The sequence below is a fragment of the Myotis davidii genome, unplaced genomic scaffold, assembly GCF_000327345.1.
Source record: "Myotis davidii unplaced genomic scaffold, ASM32734v1 scaffold1323, whole genome shotgun sequence".
NCBI lineage: Eukaryota > Metazoa > Chordata > Mammalia > Chiroptera > Vespertilionidae > Myotis > Myotis davidii.
The window spans coordinates 206,839-227,162 of NW_006294585.1; the positions used below are offsets into that span (position 1 = coordinate 206,839).

The 20,324-nt window shown below is 45.1% G+C and overlaps 1 protein-coding gene across 3 annotated transcripts in view; it reads left to right on the forward strand.

Annotated features, from left to right (window-relative positions):
- Positions 1–14,625, forward strand: part of PLEKHG1 (pleckstrin homology and RhoGEF domain containing G1) — a 141,124-nt gene extending 126,499 nt beyond the window's left edge. For all 3 annotated transcript variants that reach the window (XM_015567187.1, XM_006768711.2, XM_015567188.1), the window contains 3 exons: positions 1,176–1,198; positions 2,746–4,387; positions 11,110–14,625. In XM_015567187.1, coding sequence (XP_015422673.1) covers positions 1,176–1,198; positions 2,746–4,387; positions 11,110–12,173 — 2,729 coding nt within the window. In that variant the 3' untranslated portion in view covers positions 12,174–14,625. The remainder of the gene's footprint in view (positions 1–1,175; positions 1,199–2,745; positions 4,388–11,109) is intronic.
- The last annotated feature ends 5,699 nt before the right edge of the window (positions 14,626–20,324 follow it).

The window sequence follows — 20,324 nt, forward strand, 5'->3', positions numbered from 1 at the left end:
AGTGTTCTGAATTTGTTTCTGATCAAGGGCATGTACTTAGGTTTCAGGCTCCATCCATGGCCCTGGTTGGGGGCGGGTGTGTGTGGGGGGGCAACTAATCAATGTGTCTCTCTCTTGGTCTCCCCCTCTCCCTTCCACGAATAAAAAATAAATGCGAAAAATATTCTCCAGTGAGGATTAATAATAATAATAAAAGAATAATTTGAAGTTGAAAAAAAAATCGTACATTTAAGTGAGATAGATAAAAAGGGAACAGCCATGAGCTTGACGTAATGATATAGAAAAACAAGCACTTTGAAACTATTGGTGTGTAAGCTTTTTAGAGCAAAGTTTGGTAAAATCCATTGAAATGTGTGGTACAGGGATTATTCTGCAGCCGTCGGAAAGAAGGAAGTATGTCCATGGGCTGAGAAGAGTGTCCACATCTATTTAGCAGGAAATGCAGTGCTGCATATTGTGCCTTTCTTTGAAAAGCAAAAACTGCTTTGTGGTGGGATGGGGGCAGCGGGCAGCATCTGGAAAGATGAACATCAAACTGTGAAGTTGGGTGACCTCTGCGGGCTGGGGTTTGTGGAGAGGGTTCGACCACTTTTTACTTTATGTGCTTCTGTCATTAAGCCACTTGTAAAGATGCGATGCACATAATCAAGGCATCCGTAAGAGGGTCTCTATGAGGAACCGGAAACCCAGCCCCAGACTTCCAGGTGCACCACCCTCAGCACAGGCCACGGTGACCCTGCTGAGAGATGCTCTATGTTTCCGTTGTAACCAGTAACCTGTTTTAAAATTAACAGAAGCATAGTCCTATGTGTAAGTGATTTTCGGGGCTTAGGCCATGTGGATCTTTTTTCAGGTAACACATATTGGGGCGGGGGGACTTTTGAATGTATTAGGGTGAATTGGTCCATTGCTCTCGGGGATTAAGGAAGATACTTACCACTCAGATGTATGTAGTTGTTTGAGCTATAGTCCAGGGCATATAACCAAGATAACTGGGAGGTGTCTTTTGAAAATTAGGTCTAAAGGGCCCAGAAGCTTCTTGGTCTTTAATTATGAGCAGTAAGTTTAAAAGTCTTATAAAATAGGAGTGCTTAGCTATGTGTGAGATACATTTTTAATCCACAAACTTAAAAAAACTATTCATTTGTTTGTTTGTTTTATTTTTTTTTTCCCAGAAAGGTCACAAGATATCCAAAAGGTAAGTGCCCTGACATATCTTGTTTTGCAATCTGTACTTCAGGCACTTTCCATAGGTACTCACATCCCCCCCACCCCACCCCCCCAGCCTGTGTTCCAAGGGTGAGCAATTACCTTACATTTTGAAATGGGTTTAAGTGAGGACTCGTCCTTATAACCGCCTCCCTCTCAGAACTAGGGCATTTTTTTTAGACTTAATTTTGTAATAGAAAAGAATATTCAGAATGAAATTTTATTCTTGCCCTTCTTGCTTTTCTCTTCCCTTCCCTCCCTGATAAACAGACACACAGACATATTGGCAGGTAGATATTCCAAGGCACTGTGTATCCCAGTTTCATTGACAAGTGATGAAAACTTCTTGCTAATTTGACATTTCCAATAGATCACTACAGTGTTCGGATCAGAAAACATGTCCCTGGTACTAATTAGTTTGAACCGGTCTTCACCCTTTCAAATGAACTCTTTGAAGCTGATGTTTATGCCTACGGAGGGCCTCAGAGGGCAGTCCGCTCCCAGTCTGCACAATTGAGCTCCATCAAGAAAGGTTCCAAGTTATAAAGGACCCCATTGTGTTCTCTGATTAGACATCATTAATGTCACATGTAGTTTATTTCCTCACAGGCATCGAAATATTACTTAATTACATGTATTTTGAAAGAAAGTAAAAATCTCATTAACTCAACAGTGGATTAAATTACATTCCTGCAACCAAGTCTTTGCCTAGAACCCATAAACCAGGGCACAACTGGTCAGGTTCAGGGCAGAATTCAGCAAGTTATTGGATTCTCATGAGCCTAGATTTCCTTCCTGTGAAACTGGTACAATCATAGCCAATTCACGGAGTGACTGTGAACATTAAGCTTGGAAGGCGTCTGCAAACGCCGTAGCTTATTTCTAAGTGATTACCAGTTTCTGGCCTTTCTGCCCCTTTTGCAAAAATCTGAAGTACTTTTCTTTTTTTAAAAAAAAAATAATATATTTTTACTAGAGGCCAGGTGCACGAATTCATGCACAGGTGGGGTCCAGGCTAGCCCACCCCAATGGGGGCTGCAGGTGATTGGCAGCTGGCCCCACCCCCAATCGGGTTTGGGGGGCTGATCAGCACCCGGATCAGGCTGGTTGGCTGCTGCCGTGCACGTCATAGCCACCAGTCGTTCCACCGTTCTGGCCACTGGGCTTTTATATAGAGAGAGATTGATTTCAGAGAGGAAGGGAGAGGGAGAGAGAGATAGAAACATCAATGACGAGAGAGAATTATTCATCAGCTGCCTCCTGCACACCCCCCAGGGGGATTGAGCCCACAACCCAGGCATGTGCCTTTGACCGGAACCCAGGACCCTTTAGTCCACAGGCCCATGCTGTATCCACTGAGCCAAACCGGCTAGGGCCGAAGTGCTTTTCAACTCAGTGAAAATCATCAGTGTTTACTGATCATTTTCTTTATGAGTCTTACTACCTGGTAGTGGGATAGGCGATGGGTGAACACGGGAGAAGGCCGCGAGTTATGCACCCCTGGTGCTGCGATTCCATCAGTGTTTCTACCCTCAGGTTCCCAGAGGAGGCGGCTCTCCCCAGCGGAGGTCGGCCGGGCCGGCGCCCACGCAGAGGAACAGCCAGCCCGGCGGCTCCGCCATCCTCAGCGCGCTCCACGGAGGCGGGGCCGCCAGGAACATCTGGACGGACCACCAGATCCGGCAGGCCCTGTTCCCCAGCCGCCGGGGCCCGGAGAACGAGGAGGACGACGACGATTACCAGATGTTCGTGCCGTCCTTTTCCTCCTCAGACCTGAACGCCAGCCGGCTGGGCGAAGACGGCACCTCCAGTCGCCCCTGCAGCTGGCACCTGGGACAGATGGAGGCCACCGAGGCCGCCGGCTCCGGCCACAGGGTGGTCCGGCGGGCCAGCAGCGCTGGCGAGAGCAACACGTGTCCTCCGGAAGCAAGAACCAGGGACAGCGACGGCTCTCGGTACAGCCCCCAAAGGGAACTGCAGAATGACCCTAAAACGGAAGGGCAGGACGGAATGACCCCCTTCGGCTCATCTATCGAGTTGACTCTGGATGACATAGACCACGTCTATGATAACATCAGTTATGAGGACTTAAAACTCATGGTCGCTCAGCGGGAAGAAGCGGAGTCCACTCCCCCCAGAGCAGCCAGGGACTCTGTTCGACCCAAGAGCACCCCGGAGCTAGCCTTCTCCAAGGGGCACGCTGGCCACGAGAAGAGCCCTCTGCACACCAAGAGAGGGGGGCCGCGGCCAGGTCGGGAGGCGTCCTCGAACCAGAGCGTGCATGAACTTGAGGTGGTGGAGGAGAACATCTACGACACCATCCGGCTCCCGGACCCGCCCTCGCTGGACCTCAGGTGCAGCAGCCTCACGCGTCCCAAGAGGGGCACCTTCCTGGGCCTGGAGGCCGACTTCGCGTGCTGCGACACCCTGAGGCCCTTCGTGTCCCAGGACAGCCTCCAGCTCAGCGAGGACGAGGCGCCCTACCAGCCGGGCCCCGCGGACAACGACTACTTGAGCTTGCTGTATAACTCCTTCGGCTGTAACTTGTCCATCGCGGAGAAGTCTATATCCGATAAGCTGTCGGAAGAAGTAGACGAAATCTGGAATGACCTGGAGAATTACATCAAGAAGAACGAGGTCAAGGCCCGAGACCGGCTCCTCGCCGCGTTTCCCGTCAGCAAAGACGACGTGGCGGACAGGCTGCACTCGGAGAGCGCGCCCGAGCTGAGCCAGGACGCGGCCCGGGCCCTGTCCACACTCTCGCTCCCCGAGAGCCGCGCGCTCCTCACGCTGCAGGACAGGCCGGGCAGGGCCAGCCGGGCCAGCTGCCCGCTGGGGGAGGACCTGCTGTCTAAGGAAGGCTCCTTTCTCAGTCTCAACCGGCTCTCTCTGGCCGGCGAAGGGCCGCCCCTGGAAAACCCCTATGACTTGGCCAGCAGCAGCCTGTCCCAGGTGGACCTGGACAGCCCGGACCCGGGGGTGGACGCCACAGATAAGACCAAGAGCCGGGTTTTTATGATGGCGAGGCAGTACAGTCAGAAGATCAAGAAGGCAAATCAGCTCTTAAAAGTGAAAAGCCCGGAGGTGGAGCAGCCACCGGCCAGCCAACCGCACAGACCTGTGCACAAGGACCTGGCTGCCATCCTAGAAGACAAGAAGCAAGGAGGGCCCGCCATCGGTACGTTCCTTCTCGCTTCCTCCCTCCTTGACAGTAAGACGTGAGAGCAGCTGTCAGGTTCCCAATGTCCGTAAGACCGTGAGAACATTGCCACCCAGGCGTACGTCCTCTCTGAGTGAGACTGTGACTTGCGCGTGTGGGCTGTGCAAAGCCAGTTTTCCTGCCACCTTCCTAGGTTCTGGCTGAGCTAATCCTCAGATTGACACGAAACCAAATAACAGGGGGAAATGTCCAAAATGTATTATAGATGTTCATGCAGGGGGGCCCTAAGAATATGAGACTCAAGGACACATTGGGCAGTGAGGCTTCTATGTCATTCTGGAGATAGAAGGGAGGCGTGGTTTGGCATTTCAAAGGGCAGGAAGGCAATTTCATGGAGAAAAGCAACGTTTGGTAAATAAATGTTTGGGGGTCCATCCTTAGTAATGGGACACAGAACTTTAAGCATACGGGCCTTGCTAGGTTCCTCCCTGTCTGTCACTAGTTTTGTGTTTGTTTTTTAAAATATATTTTATTGATTTTTTACAGAGAGGAAGGGAGAGGGATAGAGAGTTAGAAACATCGATGAGAGAGAAGCATCGACCAGCTGCCTCCTGCACACTCCCTACTAGGGATGTGCCCGCAACCAAGGTACATGCCCTTGACCGCAATCGAACCTGGGACCTTTCAGTCCGCAGGTCGATGCTCTATCCACTGAGCCAAACCGGCTAGGGCTCTGTCACTAGTTTTTGTTAAACTATAGAATGACGGCTCCTTTCCTGAAGCAGGGCCTCCATCTAAATTCCTTTTAGGAAATTAGGGGGAAGAGCAAAGGTTTTTTCTGAGTGTTTCTTTTCTTAAAAATAACCACCTTAAAAGAATCAATATCCCCAAAGGCCTCTTTTGGGGGGGGCCAACTCTGCTCCCCTTCACCCAAAACAACGCAGACCCTTTCCCGCGTCGCCCACTCATGCGAGCTGGAGCGTGACTGGGCCTCAGAGGTTTTCTGTTGTGCGTGGAACATTGTCACTACAGATGTGCTGCTGTAAGAAATTTTCTCTAGCACGATCTGAACCGTGGAATACAGCGGTTGGTTTAACCTGTGGCATCGAGAGCTTCTCCCCTTACATCAGTGTGTCAGGAGGAGTAGCTCATGCGAGCTGTTACGGTTTGGAAGCGTAAGGAATAGGATTGCTCTTTGCTCCAGAATCCCAACAACACCGCCCACTTGTCCTAACAGACAAAAAGGAATCCTTCCTGCGTTGTTAAAGCTGTTCACACTACGACTCAGTTTTCTTCTCGCATATTTCCGTTACTCGTTGATTTTTTTAAATAGCTGCTGTAATGCACTCAATACTGTTTCGTTTGGTATTCTAACACACGCTGCCACAAAGCTTCATCTTTTAGGCAAGCCTCCTCTGTGGGGCAGAACTAAACCAGGATGTCAGGGATGATATTTGTACCGTTAGGGCTAAAGGAATAAGATGTTCGGAGCTTGACTTCTTTCTCTGTTACAGAGAAGTGCCTGCCTCCTGACTAAAGAGGACAAACTTAGTACTGGTCGTGGTGGTGGAGTGAGGGTGGGAATGACGCACACAAATGTCATGAAAAGACATCCCCCAGCCCAGGGCACTGGCTCTCACCCGAGGCCCTTTCCACCTCCAGATCTAGAGAGATTTCTGGGGTTAGGCTCAGGAATTAGCATCTTTTTTAAATGTGTTTTTATTGATTTCAGAGAGAGAGAGAAGAAGGGAGAGGGAGAGAGAGATAGAAACATCAATGTGAGAGCAGAACATCAATCAGCTGCCTCCTGCATGCCCCCTAATGGGGACTGAGGCCACAACCCAGGCATGTGCCCTGACCAGGAATGGACCCACTGGACTTGCTGGGGCACGGGACAAAGCTCAAATCCACTGAGCCACACCAGTCGGGCGGAATTAGCATTTTAAATCAGAGTGGCCTTTCAATCATAATTTAAGAATCCCTGCCCTGGGTTTTCTGACAAAGGACCACCTCAGTATCAAATGAGAGGAGATGGTTCTCCAATTAAAAGTAAATGCCAGATGGCTCAGCATCAGGGACGTTCAGATACTTAGCTTAATGGCGACAAGACTCCTCTGCAAGGATTATGCCACTCACTCTCCTCCTTTCTTTGGGATTGGTTACATTATCTCCATGGAAACCAGAGGATCAGAAGGGGGTGTCCAAGTCCTAAATGAATCTACACATTACATGACAAGAATCTATAGGGATTTACTTTTTAAGTTTGAGAATATTTAAGAATTGCCTAAAGCTCTACGCTTTTCCTAAAGCTAATCATACAGTAAAATTTCGTAACAGATAGGGAAGTTAAGCCCTGGAATTGTTGCTCAAAGAATTTTACAGACTCTCTTTGAGATATTTTCTTTTTAAATAAAGGTTAAAATGTGAGAGAAACTATTTCTCATATTTTTTCTCTTTGCAATAATATAGTTGAATTAATCCGTGTCCCCTTGGCAATGCTAGATTGCTACTCTGGTCTGTTGTTATACATAGAAAATGTGCCTGAGTTCCAGCTGCAGATGGGCTATTTGGGGGCATAGATGGCACTGGGAACAGTATGAATTGGCAGTGCAGCCACTGACGGAATCTGGGCCGGGGACCCTCAGAATGAGAGATAATATATTACTAAAGTTTCTGGTGATGATGGCTTATGTCAGCAGACTGTCCTTTAAGAAGTGGTACTCCCCCAAGCCAGGTTGTGTTGAACATAGACCGTCCATTACAACGCAGAACTCTAACTCTGATGGAAGCACATCCTTCCGTGCTGAGGCTCGCGCTCAGCGCTTCCTTGAATCGCCTTCTTTGTTCCCCTTCTTTTAAGTACGCGTAGATTTCCCTTTGTGGTTTTCTTTTGCTTCTCACTTTGGGTTTGCTCTCCTTTTGCTTTTGCCTACTGGTGTGTCTTGGGAGCCTACAGGATCTTTCCTCAGCTTTATGTCTGGGTCCGCTCTCGACAGGGTGGGCTGCTACCACGTTTTCCCCAACAAAGAGGCGACACTTTCTCCCAAGCATCTTCTGAGCGTGGAGTCATCCCTGGGGCCTGCCATCTCTCGGACCTGAGGATCTTCCATCTGGGTGGATCGAGACCACTCCTGTGCCCACTAGGCTTTCAATCAGTTGACATGATGACTCCTTTTCTCTCTCTCGTTTATCTGGGCACAGGACGTGGTCATCGAATGGACCGGTTCTCCAGACTTCTGCGTGTGGGCCTTGCCACTTTGCCAGGAGCTTGCTCTCGGTGTTGTCCGGAAGGAGGAGCACCCTGTTCACCTGCCGCCACTCTCGAGCACCTTTATTGAACTCTCTAGCCGGGTCTACAGGCCCCGGGGCAGATTTCCGCCTAGAAATCACCCAACCAGGTCTAGTTGCTCCCACCTTTTAGAGCCTGATGTAGCTTGCTGGCCGTCTGTTTCGGCCAGGCGTCCCTCCTGATAGTCCTTGAGACCAGTGAGGCCTTGGGATTCTCTTTCTTTGTGTGTGATGTTTTACGTGGGAGAAAACTCCATACAGGCGTGAGGACTTTTCCTCCTTGTGCAAAGTAGGGAAGGCAAAATGACATTTTATGCTGTGGTCTGCATCTCAAGCAACATCGGAAACACCGATTTTAATCCTCTGTCTTGAAAACAGTACATTTCGTGCTTCTCTCAGCACGCATCCCTTCAAATATTTATAAGAGCTCCACCTTTTAAACTTGTACAAAAGAGAAATAAACCAGAGACTGCCTTGGGGGTTGTCACATAATGATGATGTGCATGTTCTATAAAGACTGCTAATGCCAGAACCAAGGATGCAGGGGACTTGGGTCCAGCTGCCTCATGCTCAGCCTTGTAGGCTGCAGTGTGATTGGGCTGGCTACTTCCCACACATCTGGCTGAGGGAATCTAATGAGAGCCGTGGCTCTGGAAGCTCGTCTTGTTCACATTGGCATCAAGCAAATTATAGACTCACTTAGAAGGCCAACCTGAGACCCCAAAACATAGACACAGCATATTGTTTACTTGTGAGATGCTTTTGATCCCAAATTTATAAATGACCAACTTCTTTATTATCCAAAGACAGACTGTATGCATTACAAGTTACCTATAGCGGCATGTCAATCAAAGGTCACCTTCCTGTTTCCCCTTTTCCTGCGGTGCCTGATTTCTAGGCTGCCTTTCCACTCTCAGTGGCAGGGTCTTCGGGAAAGTACATCCATTCTCAACACCGTGCTTCGAATAAAAGGGGGCAGTCCAGAAATTATCTGAGTCATTAAGTAGTTCTTGAGACCAGTTTCTATCTCGAACTGTGCTTGGTACTCTGTAGGGATTATTCTCCAAGGTTAAAGCTCACGGACAAGCTGGAATAATAAACTAACCCACATAAAACAAGGAGGAACCCAAAAGTGTGTGTGTGCATGCAGCCATGTACATGCATGTGTGCACTACCAATAGCCAAGTGTTGGTTGCACACTAAGTACATACAGGGGCACACTAAGTGTGTAAGACTTCACAGAAGAGAAATCAGTTAGACAAAGATTCACAGAAGGGTTAGGGCTTGTGGAGGGTTTTGAGAGGTAAACAGGACTTGATTAAGCAAAAGAAGAGTGCGATAAGGAAGGAAAAGGCACAAGAAATACTGTGGATATTTTGGATGACGCATGGTTTCAGATGTTCTGGGCTACCATATCCTAAAGTCAAGTGTTAATTGTTCTTATAAGACTTTAGGGTTACATTTGGATACTAGAATAGTTTGACTGAATGTGTAACTTAGCTCTCACTGCTTTCCCCAAAGTTGTTACCTTCTTGGAACCTTGTGAAAGCTCAGAGCCTTTCTGACTTCAGTGGTGGGATCAGGCTCAGGGCCATCGTGTAGGTGATAATAGCTTGGGCAGAAACATCCAACTTCCAGAGGGGACTACTAACCAATGTCTATGTCTAAAGGTCCTTGCCTTTGCTTGGGGTTCCTAGTTAACGAAACATTATGGAGTTCAGGATAGCTAACATGGTGGTGTCCATGTAGACTTTCAATCCCCTAAGGGGCTGCCAAATCTTAATTGATATTCAAAGTCTTTGCTATGCCCCTTAAGAAGTAATAGCTCAAGTATTTATTACTAGAAAATCTAAAGGAATAATCTCTGTCCTTCTGAGGAATTTGGATTTGAAAACCTGAAGGATCTGGATATAGCATCTATTACAGTGATGGCAAACGTTTTGAGCTCAGCGTGTCAGCATTTTGAAAAACCCTAACTTAACTCTGGTGCTGTGTCACATATAGAAATTTTTTGATATTTGCAACCATAGTAAAACAAAGATGTATATTTTTGATATTTATTTTATATATTTAAATGCCATTTAACAAAGAAAAATCAACCAAAAAAATGAGTTCGCGTGTCACCTCTGACACGCGTGTCATAGATTCACCATCACTGATCTATAATGAGAAGTTAAACAGACTATCTGCCCTGATTCTGGGGACCGGGGAGCAAATAACTTGAGGGGTTTGCAATTAATGGGCACACAGAATGTAGGTTGATTTCTATTCTCATAGAAGATAGACCCAAAAGAAATGGCAGAAACTGAACTAAAATTTTAGTTAGAAGGAATAATTTACTAACAACAGGTTACCGAACTTATAAATAGTTTAAAGAAGAAGAAAATGTATTGTCACTTGCTGGTTGTCTTCTATGGGATAGATAGATTCCCTTCGTAGAGACTGGAGATGTGGCCTGAGTGATTTATAGGGTGCATGGAATTCTTTGATTCTAGGGTAGTCATGTGGGTACCTTGTTGGGGGCCGAGGGGGAAAATTGTTTTGGAAATTGACATCTCTGGGTTCTCTCTCTTAAGTCATTCCGGCTCAAGAGAATGCTCTATCCATGGCAAGGTTCTGTAAACGTCTTTAGAAAAGTCCGTGCTCAGAAGTGGAGCAGAGAGAACGGCCTCATAGCTTAATTTAAAGTGGCACTAGCTTCCATCGAGTAATGGTCAAATCCTGTTCTGGAACCAATATTAGAGGCATTAGTGTATCAATTATATGCACAGATGGCTTATTCTTTATATAGTGCAAGCACAGACTCGAGTACCCAGCTTCTTGGGGTTGGGGAAGGATATACGGGTCCATCAACACATGCAGTTCTGAAGCGCTGGGAGGGAGGACCTCCTGTAGACATTAACTCCCCGGACAGGGGCTGTGGAGGGCTGCCTAGACACAAGAGGTGTGGGAGCAGCCACAGACAGCAGACTCTTCTGGGAGTAGTTGTCTGAGAGCAATCGAGACTGGTGAGAAGCTGGGGTAGCCATTGCATGATGGATTGCAGTCATGCTTCTTGTAATGACTACTTGAGTTATTTTTCATGACCCAAGGTTAACTTTCTGATTTTTATGATGTCTGTCTTTAGCCCTGACACTATTTCATGCTTGTAAAAGAACACTAGAAATACTCATTACAAATAGCAAACACTTGAAGACCTAGTGTTGAAATAACCGAACCTAGAATTAGATCACATTAAATGAATTTTTAGGTGGCATCTTTCCTTTTTATTAGACTATGAGTTATTTTATTAGTTTGTGTTACTTAGTATTCAATGGCTAGTCACCTTCAAACTTCAAAGTACTGTCTACTGTTTAAGTTCTTAAAATAGGTGAGAAGTTTGTGTTATTTCTTTAATCTTCTCATGTAGAAATAACCCTGTGTATATTTTTGTTTCAATATTTGCCTTGCAGGTGCCAGGATTGCTGAGTATTCACAAGTGTATGACCAGATTGTATTCAGAGAGGCTCCCTTTAAGACTCAGAAGGATGCCTGGGCCAGCCCTCAAGAATCCTCCACCCTCAGGTCTACATCCCCTTCCCAGGCCCAACGTGGTAGCGAGGATTGGCTTTTGCATTCGACCTATAGCAACGGAGAATTAGCAGATTTCTGTCACCGGCCAGGGCAAGACTTGAAACCAAAATATCCTACTTTGGAGATCCACACAAAAAATATTCCAAGACATTTGTCCACAGCTTGCTCTGTGCCTTCTCTGCAAACCTCCGACCACCTGCTGGGCTCCATACAGAGACATAGTGTGGTAGTCAGTCAGCCCAACAAGGAGAACTCATGTCAAGGCCATCTTTATAACTCTTTGGGTCGGAAAGGAATCAGCGCTAAATCTCAGCCTTATAACAGGTCCCAGTCATCTTCCTCCATCTTAATAAACAAGTCAGCGGACTCCATCAACTACCCTAATGAGGTGGGAAGGAAACAGCTGTTGTCTTTACACAACAGTTCAAAGTGTGAGAGTCACCAGGATTTGCTGCCAGGTATAGGTGGCTCGTGTCAACAGGATACTGGAAAACGCTCAGATCTCACTCTCCAAGACTCACAGAAAGTTCTGGTAGTAAATAGAAATTTACCCTTAAATGCCCAAATAGCTACACAGAACTATTTTTCCAATTTCAAAGAGACGGAAGGAGACGAAGACGACTATGTGGAAATAAAGTCAGAAGAAGATGAGGCAGAGTTAGAGCTGTCTCACACTCGTAGACAGAAATCTGACCCAAAGACAGTGGACACAGACTTTTCTGATCACATCGGCAGCAACAACACGTCTTCCTCTTTGCATAGCCCGTGCACTCCCAGGAAGCCAGGGGGCGGCAAACTTGGGGTTTCACCCTACCTGACACCGTACGACGATTCTGACAAACTGAATGACTATCTTTGGAGGGGCCCATCTCCCAGTCAGCAAAACATTGTCCAGAGTCTAAGGGAAAAATTCCAGTGTCTTAGTTCTAGCAGCTTTGCCTAAGGTTCTTAATAGCCGCTGCCCGAATTCACTTCTTCATATGCTCCTGAATTACAGAACCCGAGGCGTGTTTTCTATGTACCAGATTAAAACAGTTTTGTAATTACCGGAGGTGTAAAATGTACTTTCTTTTACAGCACAACTTTTTGAATGGCTGCCGATCCAGCCAGGATTGTACTGTAGCCAGTGTCAGCATCTTACCTGTGTTCTGATGCTGGTTGTCTTCATGTTTCATGTAAGTCAGTCTTCCTTGAAAATTTCTAGATGGTTTTCTTTTTTTAACAAGATGGCCATATTTTTTCTCTATATTCTGACAGTAGTGCCCTGATTTTAAGAAATGCAATACTCCTCTTGTTATCCAGAAGCCACGACTAGTTTTATCTTGGGACTCAAAGGCAGCAAAGGGGCTTTTCCATATGTTTTTCAAATGAAAGGAAGCTAAAGCTCTTTAAAGGATTATGCTTATTATAGCTGGCATTTCTGTTCTACTTGTGGCAAGACCCTAGAATAACATGAGCTAAAGATCTCTCATTGGAGTATAGTCTTCCGTGCCCATTTCAGGGTTTCTATTCTGGTATTCCTGTCTACATCCGCTCATTGTAATGCAGAAATGGTGTAAGTATTGGAGATTAGCATGTAACAAGACCAATGTTCTATAAGCAAAAATCTCTACCTGGGCTCCTGGACAAGACCTGGAGAATGTGCTGCTCTTCACGTTTATTTTATGATTCCGGGGGTGAAACAGGTGATTTCCTCAATGGCTTAAAGAAACCCCAAGAAAAATGCAAATTGACTTAACTATTAGGAAAGATGGGTTGACAGCTGGGAACAGCTTGATTATCTGCTCATATTTTAGTTGAAGGGCTGGGAGGAATAGAACTGTTCTTACCATTTTTTGCGCCTGTCTCTTATCAACACGGAGTAAAACACAAGCTAAAATAAAACAAAGCACTTTAAAGTTACCCTTTCCAGAGCAGTTTTTCACATGAACTTCCCTGAGTTTTGGACTCAGCCAAGTACCCTGACCCAGCCTGCAGATTTCCTTGGCTGCAGTGGAATTTGTTTCTGAAAGCAAACATCGTGTGGGGCATATCGAAGAATGGGATCTTTGGTTGATAAGCTCTAATATAACATCTTTTATGTGGTAATTACGGTCTTTAAATAGCAGTTTGTTGTGATATGTTGTATTGCTATAACTCTTTATGGAAGTAAACTGAAAACAAAGGCAAATCTTGTGAGGAGAGGCAAAATTCAAGGAAGCTAAACAGAAAAATGAGGCAGGTTGGCTGCCCCTTTATAAAAACAGTCTGTCTTACTGAAGACTCCAGTCAGTGCACAGCAATGTTTCTCAGCAGTGGCCTCTGCGTTCTCATTTTAAGCAGTTTTACATTCCGTGGTCCCGCCCCCACCCTCTCCGTTTTCATTTTAATAAAGGACAATATGTGTAGGGCACGGGCTGCTGGCTTTTCATTTGAAGGTGAACAATGATATTGATTTGAATCAGTGACATCTTATCCTAATTCTTTCCCCCCTTTTAAGTCCTATGCCTCTTTTTCTGAACTGGAAAACATAAAACGTGACGATCATTATTGTATAAACAGGTACCTAAGGCATTCATTTTTCTTTTTAAATAACAAAAGGTAGCCCAAGTTTTTTGCCTCTCTATGCTGTTCTTGCTGCTTATAGCTTATAACACAAAGTCCACACTAAATGGCATGGTTCATTTCTTCTTTCCATTCCTTTCTTTAAACGTGATACAAGTGTCAAGATTAGCAATATCAGAAAAGACAAGCACTGTAAGAAGGCAGGTTCTTAGATCTGCTAGAGGTATTTGTAAGAGCAAAACAAAGTTACCTGACTCTTCTGGTCCCAAGAATGCAGCCTCGCATGTTCGCCTTTTCATGCCTATGACCCGGATTCTGTCGTGTCCGTGTTACTGGGGTGTCTTACTCTCGGAACTGATTAATTTTAACACCAGTGTCTCATTGACAGCTTTGATATCACCTAGAGGAACACACCCCACTGCTCGATGAACATGTCTTACTGTAGAACATGCCCCTGTGGGCATCTTTAGGTTCTAGGACGTGTCCCTAGCTTTAGAGATCACTTCTGTCGGCCAGGATGCGGATTTTGAGAGCTGTGTGTGTATGTATATATATATATATATAAAATCATGTTCATATTTTTCCTCAGTTGTCAATTAAGTGCTTTTGTTTAAAATAGTTTCCTTTGGAGGTGGGTGAGGATGTATATAATTGAGGGAGAAGAAGTATACGTACGTTTTTATGCGGTCTCTGTACTGAAGGTTCCATTTTTTTTATCAGTTCATTTTTCCCCTACTCTATTATTTGTGCAAAAAAATGTATCTAGGAAAACATAGTTTAAATATTGTATATAACTTAATAAAAGTTAGTAATGCTCATTATTTAATAAAGTTTATGAAGTACAAAGTGAATTATAGTGTGAATCAATGTGTTTATTCTAGAAAGGTCAAGCTTTTTCCAAATTACATTTAGTTAAAACACTTTGTCTTACCTTATGATCCATGCAGAAAACGGTTCAGGGTAATGATGGTATACCCTATTTCTTTATTTTTTGATGTTTGTTTTTTATGCCCTATTTCAACAACAGACCATTTTCTGTGTCTTAGGTTTACTTTTGAAATATTGAATTTGCTATCTTGGATGGTATTTGTTTTCTTCACAGGTGGCTAAGTTAGATCTATTACTAGATTATCTTTTTTTTTTTTGTAGTTTGTAGTAACAAGACACCCTTTTAACTATTTCATTATGGAATAAAAAAATTAATGTATACGTTTTTGTATAATAATTAAGGCTTATTTCATATAATTTCATGTTCTGAATTTTTTTGGTACACAAAAATTTAGAGAAGAAAAGCATGTTGATATAAATTGATAATTATAGATGCTTTCTAAAGCTGTTCTATTTCCAAATGTAAGCAACACCCTACTCCGGTATAACGAAAATATATGTTGAACTTTCCTCATACAAAGGAAAATGGCTTCAAAATTGTTTTGTAGAATGTTTTCGAGTGAAAAGTTCTGAACTCCATACTAAGGATACATCAGACTTATCATATCTTCCTCTTCCACCTTCAAGTTGAAAACATATGGGGACTTTTTAAAAATACATCATTAGAATTCAATTTAGAGAAGCAAATGACAGTAGGAAAAAACATACCCTGTGTAAATTCTATACATAAATTGTAATTCTAGGGCAAAGAAAAAAATTTTTGAAAAACAACAGGAGGGAGATGAGCTATAAATATAGCTGTTCAGCATGACTTTTTAATAATATTTGTCAAAGTTTTCTTTGTAAAATCATTTCTTAAATTTCTATTTGGAAAGCAAATACTAACAAGACTTCAAGAGCTCTTGCAGCCTTTATTGCATCACTTCCTCTATCTGGACAGTGGTAATAACCACACTCAAGTCTATCTGCCAAAAGGCATTACAATAAAAGAAACTGCCTCAACTTTTTTGCTAATTTACATATATCTATGTTTTTCACTTAAACCTTGTCCTTTGGACAAGACCTGGACTTTCTAATGCATGCTTTTGCAGTGTTTTTTGTTTTTTAAAAAAATGTATTTGAAGGCATAAACGTTCTCTCACATTTTATCTCACATTTTTCTTTCTTTGCAAGTAGTTTAAAGCATGGAACACCAAGATAAGTTTGAGTTATGCTGCAATGAAAATGCCAAATAATATTGAAACCAGACAACCAATAAGTCCAGGCTGCTTGACACTACTTGAACCAATTAAGCAGAAACAGGGTTGAATCATATGTGAGCATTTATTTCAACACTGCTGGCAGTATGGGAGAGCAGCAGGTCATCCACAAAAATCTGCTCACTAGCCCCCCACCCCCACCCCGATAAGCCAGCTGCTTATATTGGGTAGGACAAAGATTACATGGGGAAGTAGGCAAGGTGGGCTGGGAGAAGCTGGGGCAGGACTCCATTGTTTGGCAACAAGGTTGTAAATCTTTCTACAATAATAGGCAGCTCTTGAATGGGTGTGGACTGCATTCCAAGGTTGATTCCCAGGGGCAAGGTTGACTCCCACATCCCGGGGGCATACAACTGCCTACCAGGTTAGAAAGTGCTTTCTTTAATCAGAACAAAGCAATCGCAGTTAACAGAGCATGATTGATATTTCTTATTTTATTTCTTACTAGTGACTCGGTGCACGGATTTGTGCACATTAAAAGGAAATTAATTCGAAGGTGGCCAGTGGGGCAGGACTGTGAGAGATGGGCTGGACAGGCCCTGGAGCCAACCTCCAATCCCTCCCCAGCCCTGATTGTGCACCAGTCGGGTCCCTCAGCCTGACCTCCTCAAGCAGGTGGGGTCCCTGGGGCTGGCCTATGGGGATCAGGCCGAAACCAGCTCTCCAACATCCCCTGAGGGGTCCTGGAGTTTGAGAGGGCACTCTGCAAAGTTGCTGTCATACAGGGTGTGGAACACAAACGCAAGTGTGCAGTAAACCAGATTCAGGCCTGACAGTGCCCCAGCAACAACATAACCCATGGCCAAAGGTGGAATCCCAGGGCCCCACAAGGAATCTGGCTCCCTCCTCTCTGGTTTTGGGGTGCATCACCTGAGAACTGTCGCTGTCAAGTCACTGCAGCTCAGCAGCTCCTGTGTTGAGCATCTGCCCCCATGGTGGTCAGTGCACATCACAGCGACCAGTCTGACGGTGGGACACTTAGCATCTTAGCCTTTTATATATATAGATAACTAATAGCTAGTCCCTGATATTCTATTTCTGCCCCTGACATTATTGCACAATCAATGCATATCACTGTAAATTAATGAAGTTTGGGATATTTGGTTTATAGCATATTTGAAAACTCTTAGGAGGCCAAATGTTTCTTTTCTAAGAATGTCCTAAAATTTAGCATGTGTCTCATTTGACCCCCTGAGGTGGAAATGTTTGCACCATCTCTGCACAGCATTTGACAATTTGTAGGTGTTCACTCAATACAATGAATACTTAATAATTGACTAGATAGAATGAAAAACTTGTTTGAGCCCAAAGCAGGAGGACAACACATTCAAATCAGAGACACAAAGGAGGGATGTAAGAACAACAGTGATTAAGTTGCTTTTCAAAATTCACAGCACCCACCCTCCGAAGTCCAATGTCATTGACTATTGAACTATTTTAGAGTTCCTTTGTGGCAGGTCAGGGAACAGGCGCTATGCCCCTTTGGTTGGCAGAATTCCAAAGACATTTACTGAGTGAAGTTTCAGTAAATTTTGAAGCTAAGAATTCACATGGTCATATGAGAACTTCTCTTGAAAGCTTGTTTAAACGAAATGCCTTTTCCAATCATTGGGTTTGATGATATGAGGAGGACATAGAGCAACCCAGTGTGCGGCTGTGGAGTTGAAGTCAAGTGAGGTGGGGGGAGGGCCCAGAATTCCGAGGTTTTTTTGGTGCCAAAAGACAAACTTGCCTACATTACAATGGTGGTCCATGTCCGTGGGCAAAGTCCACCTATGTCTACATGGACAACAACAAAGCTTGGTTTTCCTGACAACGGTTTATTCACAATAGGCGAGTCAGATTCTACAGACCCGTTAAATCAGATGCTGAAAATGTGTGGCCTGGAAGCTGAATCTGGCTTGCACCATTTTAAAAAGGTCAACAATAAAAATCCAAGTTTCTGACTTCTTTAAAAGAAAAATTAGACCTGGACTGTTTGGGCCTGGACCCTGGGGAGGCGACTGTGAGATCTGAGGAGAGAATCTAAAGATGAAGATCGCCCTGAAAGGTGATGACTTGCCTTAACCTTTGGGGAGACTGTTCCTGAGTTCTCCATCATAGACTTTGTCAGCGAATTAAAAGCTACTATGAAGCACGTGAATGGAAACATTTCAGATAGCAAGTAAAAGCTCTCCTCTTAACATAAAATAAGCATAAGTCATAGAAAGTCTGCAGGGACTATTATTGCTTCTTGGGGGAAATTTGACACTCGGTCCACTTCACCAGTTTATGTTATCTGCCTGGCCTCCATAAGCTTCAGGTTTGTGAGATCAAATGTCCTCCACTCTGTTCCCTAATATGAACTCACCAAGGCTCAAACTAACATGTTTATCGGCTAAGACACCGTCTCTCGCTTAGACTTCCCACCTGAGTACGAAGATAATTTTTCCTAAAGGACCTCTCCCCCTGAGTTGTCACGTTCCCCAATCTGTACTAGAAGCTTCTTCTCTAGCACGTACTCCTTTTTTTGGCCGATGACCACAGCTTCCTAGTAGCTTGTCTTGCCACTGTCTTCTCCACTTCCTGCCTTGCTCACCCCTGCCCTCCTAATCTTAGCCAACAAAGCATTCGTCAACACAAGGAAAATCAAACTCTCCACAAAGCCCTCCCAGATCTGTCTCTGCCTTTATAGGAGCTGTTTCCTTTGCCTGCACGGTCCTTCCATTGCCATCCCGGAGAAAACCTGCGTGGACCTCAGCACTCAGTTCAAAAATTACTGTCGAGAACTGGGAAGGGTCTGGGATTGCACTCAGCTTGCAAGCTAACATGTTAGCCTGCCTCAGTGTCACGGATGCTGGCAGAAGACATGAGATTCCCAGGTCAGAGATAAAGGACCTAAATCAACCAAAGGACTTCTATGCATGCATATACGCCTAACTAATGGACACAGACACCAGGGAAGTGAGGGCATGAGTGGGGCGGGGCAGGGTGGGGGGAGGTAATGGGGAAATAAGGACACATATGTAATACCTTAATCAATAATAATAATAATAAAAAAGGATAAAGGACCTTATTACTCCCAGCACATCTTGAGCTTCACATCTGTGTTGGTTCTCCTTGCTCCTCGAGGCCCACCGGGTGGGAGAGGGGCATACAGAGCACCCCACGTACCTACTGCACACACAGGGGGTTTGAATCCCAGCTGAGGAATCCTGATCTTAGGGATCCCCAGTCTTACAGGGCTGCTAGCAAACCTGCCTGATCTTTGTTAAATGAATGGTCCCCAATTTATGAGACAAATCAGCCTCCACGGGTTTTATGACTTGTCCAAGGTTATCACCGCAGTAGATGAAGAGCCATTCGACTCCTTTCCCATATTTATATGCCTGTGCGAGCACTACTTCCTGTCAGTTTCCTCCTGTGTAAAATGGGGTTAACCCTGCTTCACAGGGTTTTGGAAATTTCTAAACCCCAAAGAGCCACTGCGTGTCAGATGTGGCAATCATCCTACAGTGAAAAATGCAGACAATAGTGTAAGATTAAGCACATGATCGCTGAGGTCAGGCAAGCTCTCAGCTCTGCCAAAAAACCAATGACCTCTCTGGACCAGTTTCCCAAGGTTGAAAACCAGGACAGTACTCAACTCATCACATTTTTTTAGCACTAAATGAAGGTCTCTCTCTAGCACCTAGTACAGTACCTGTGTTCATCCTTTCAACTAGTTTTATTACCACTTTACTTGGGAATTATAATCCTGGTAAGATTATGAACAAAGCATCATTTTTTAAAAATTTTTCCTTTATTTTTAGTTATCTTTTTAATCCTCATCAGGGTATTTTCCCATTGATTTTTTAGAGAGAGTGGAAGAGAGAGGGAAAGACAGAGAAATATCGATGTGAGAGAACACATCAATTGGTTGCCTCCTCCAGGAGCCCGGACCAGGAGGAGCTGCTGCAACTCAGGTACATGCGTGCCCTTGACCCTAATCGAACCCAGGACCCTTCCATCCGCTCTACCCACTGAGCCAAACCGGCTAGGGCCAGAGCATCATTTTTTTCCTGCACCCCTTACTGGGGATGTGCCCGAAACCAAGGTACATGCCCTTGACCGGAATCGAACCTGGAACCTTTCAGTCGTTAAGCCGATGCTCTATCCATTGAGCCAAACCGGCTAGGGCCAAAGTATCATTTTCATCGAGGCAGCTGATATCCACAGAGGGTAAGTCGCTTGCCTAAGGCTGACCAAGTCCGCATTTGAACCGCGGGGCTCTGCGTTCGCGCTCTTTACTGTTAGGGCGCCTCGGGCCTAATCCAAGCCCTGGTGCCCAAGCCCGACCCGCGGAGCCCCACTGCGGCGGGAGGCCGGGTGGCATCGCGATGCATCCCGGGCGGGCAGGGCAGGAGGAGCCCCGCCCTGGTGGT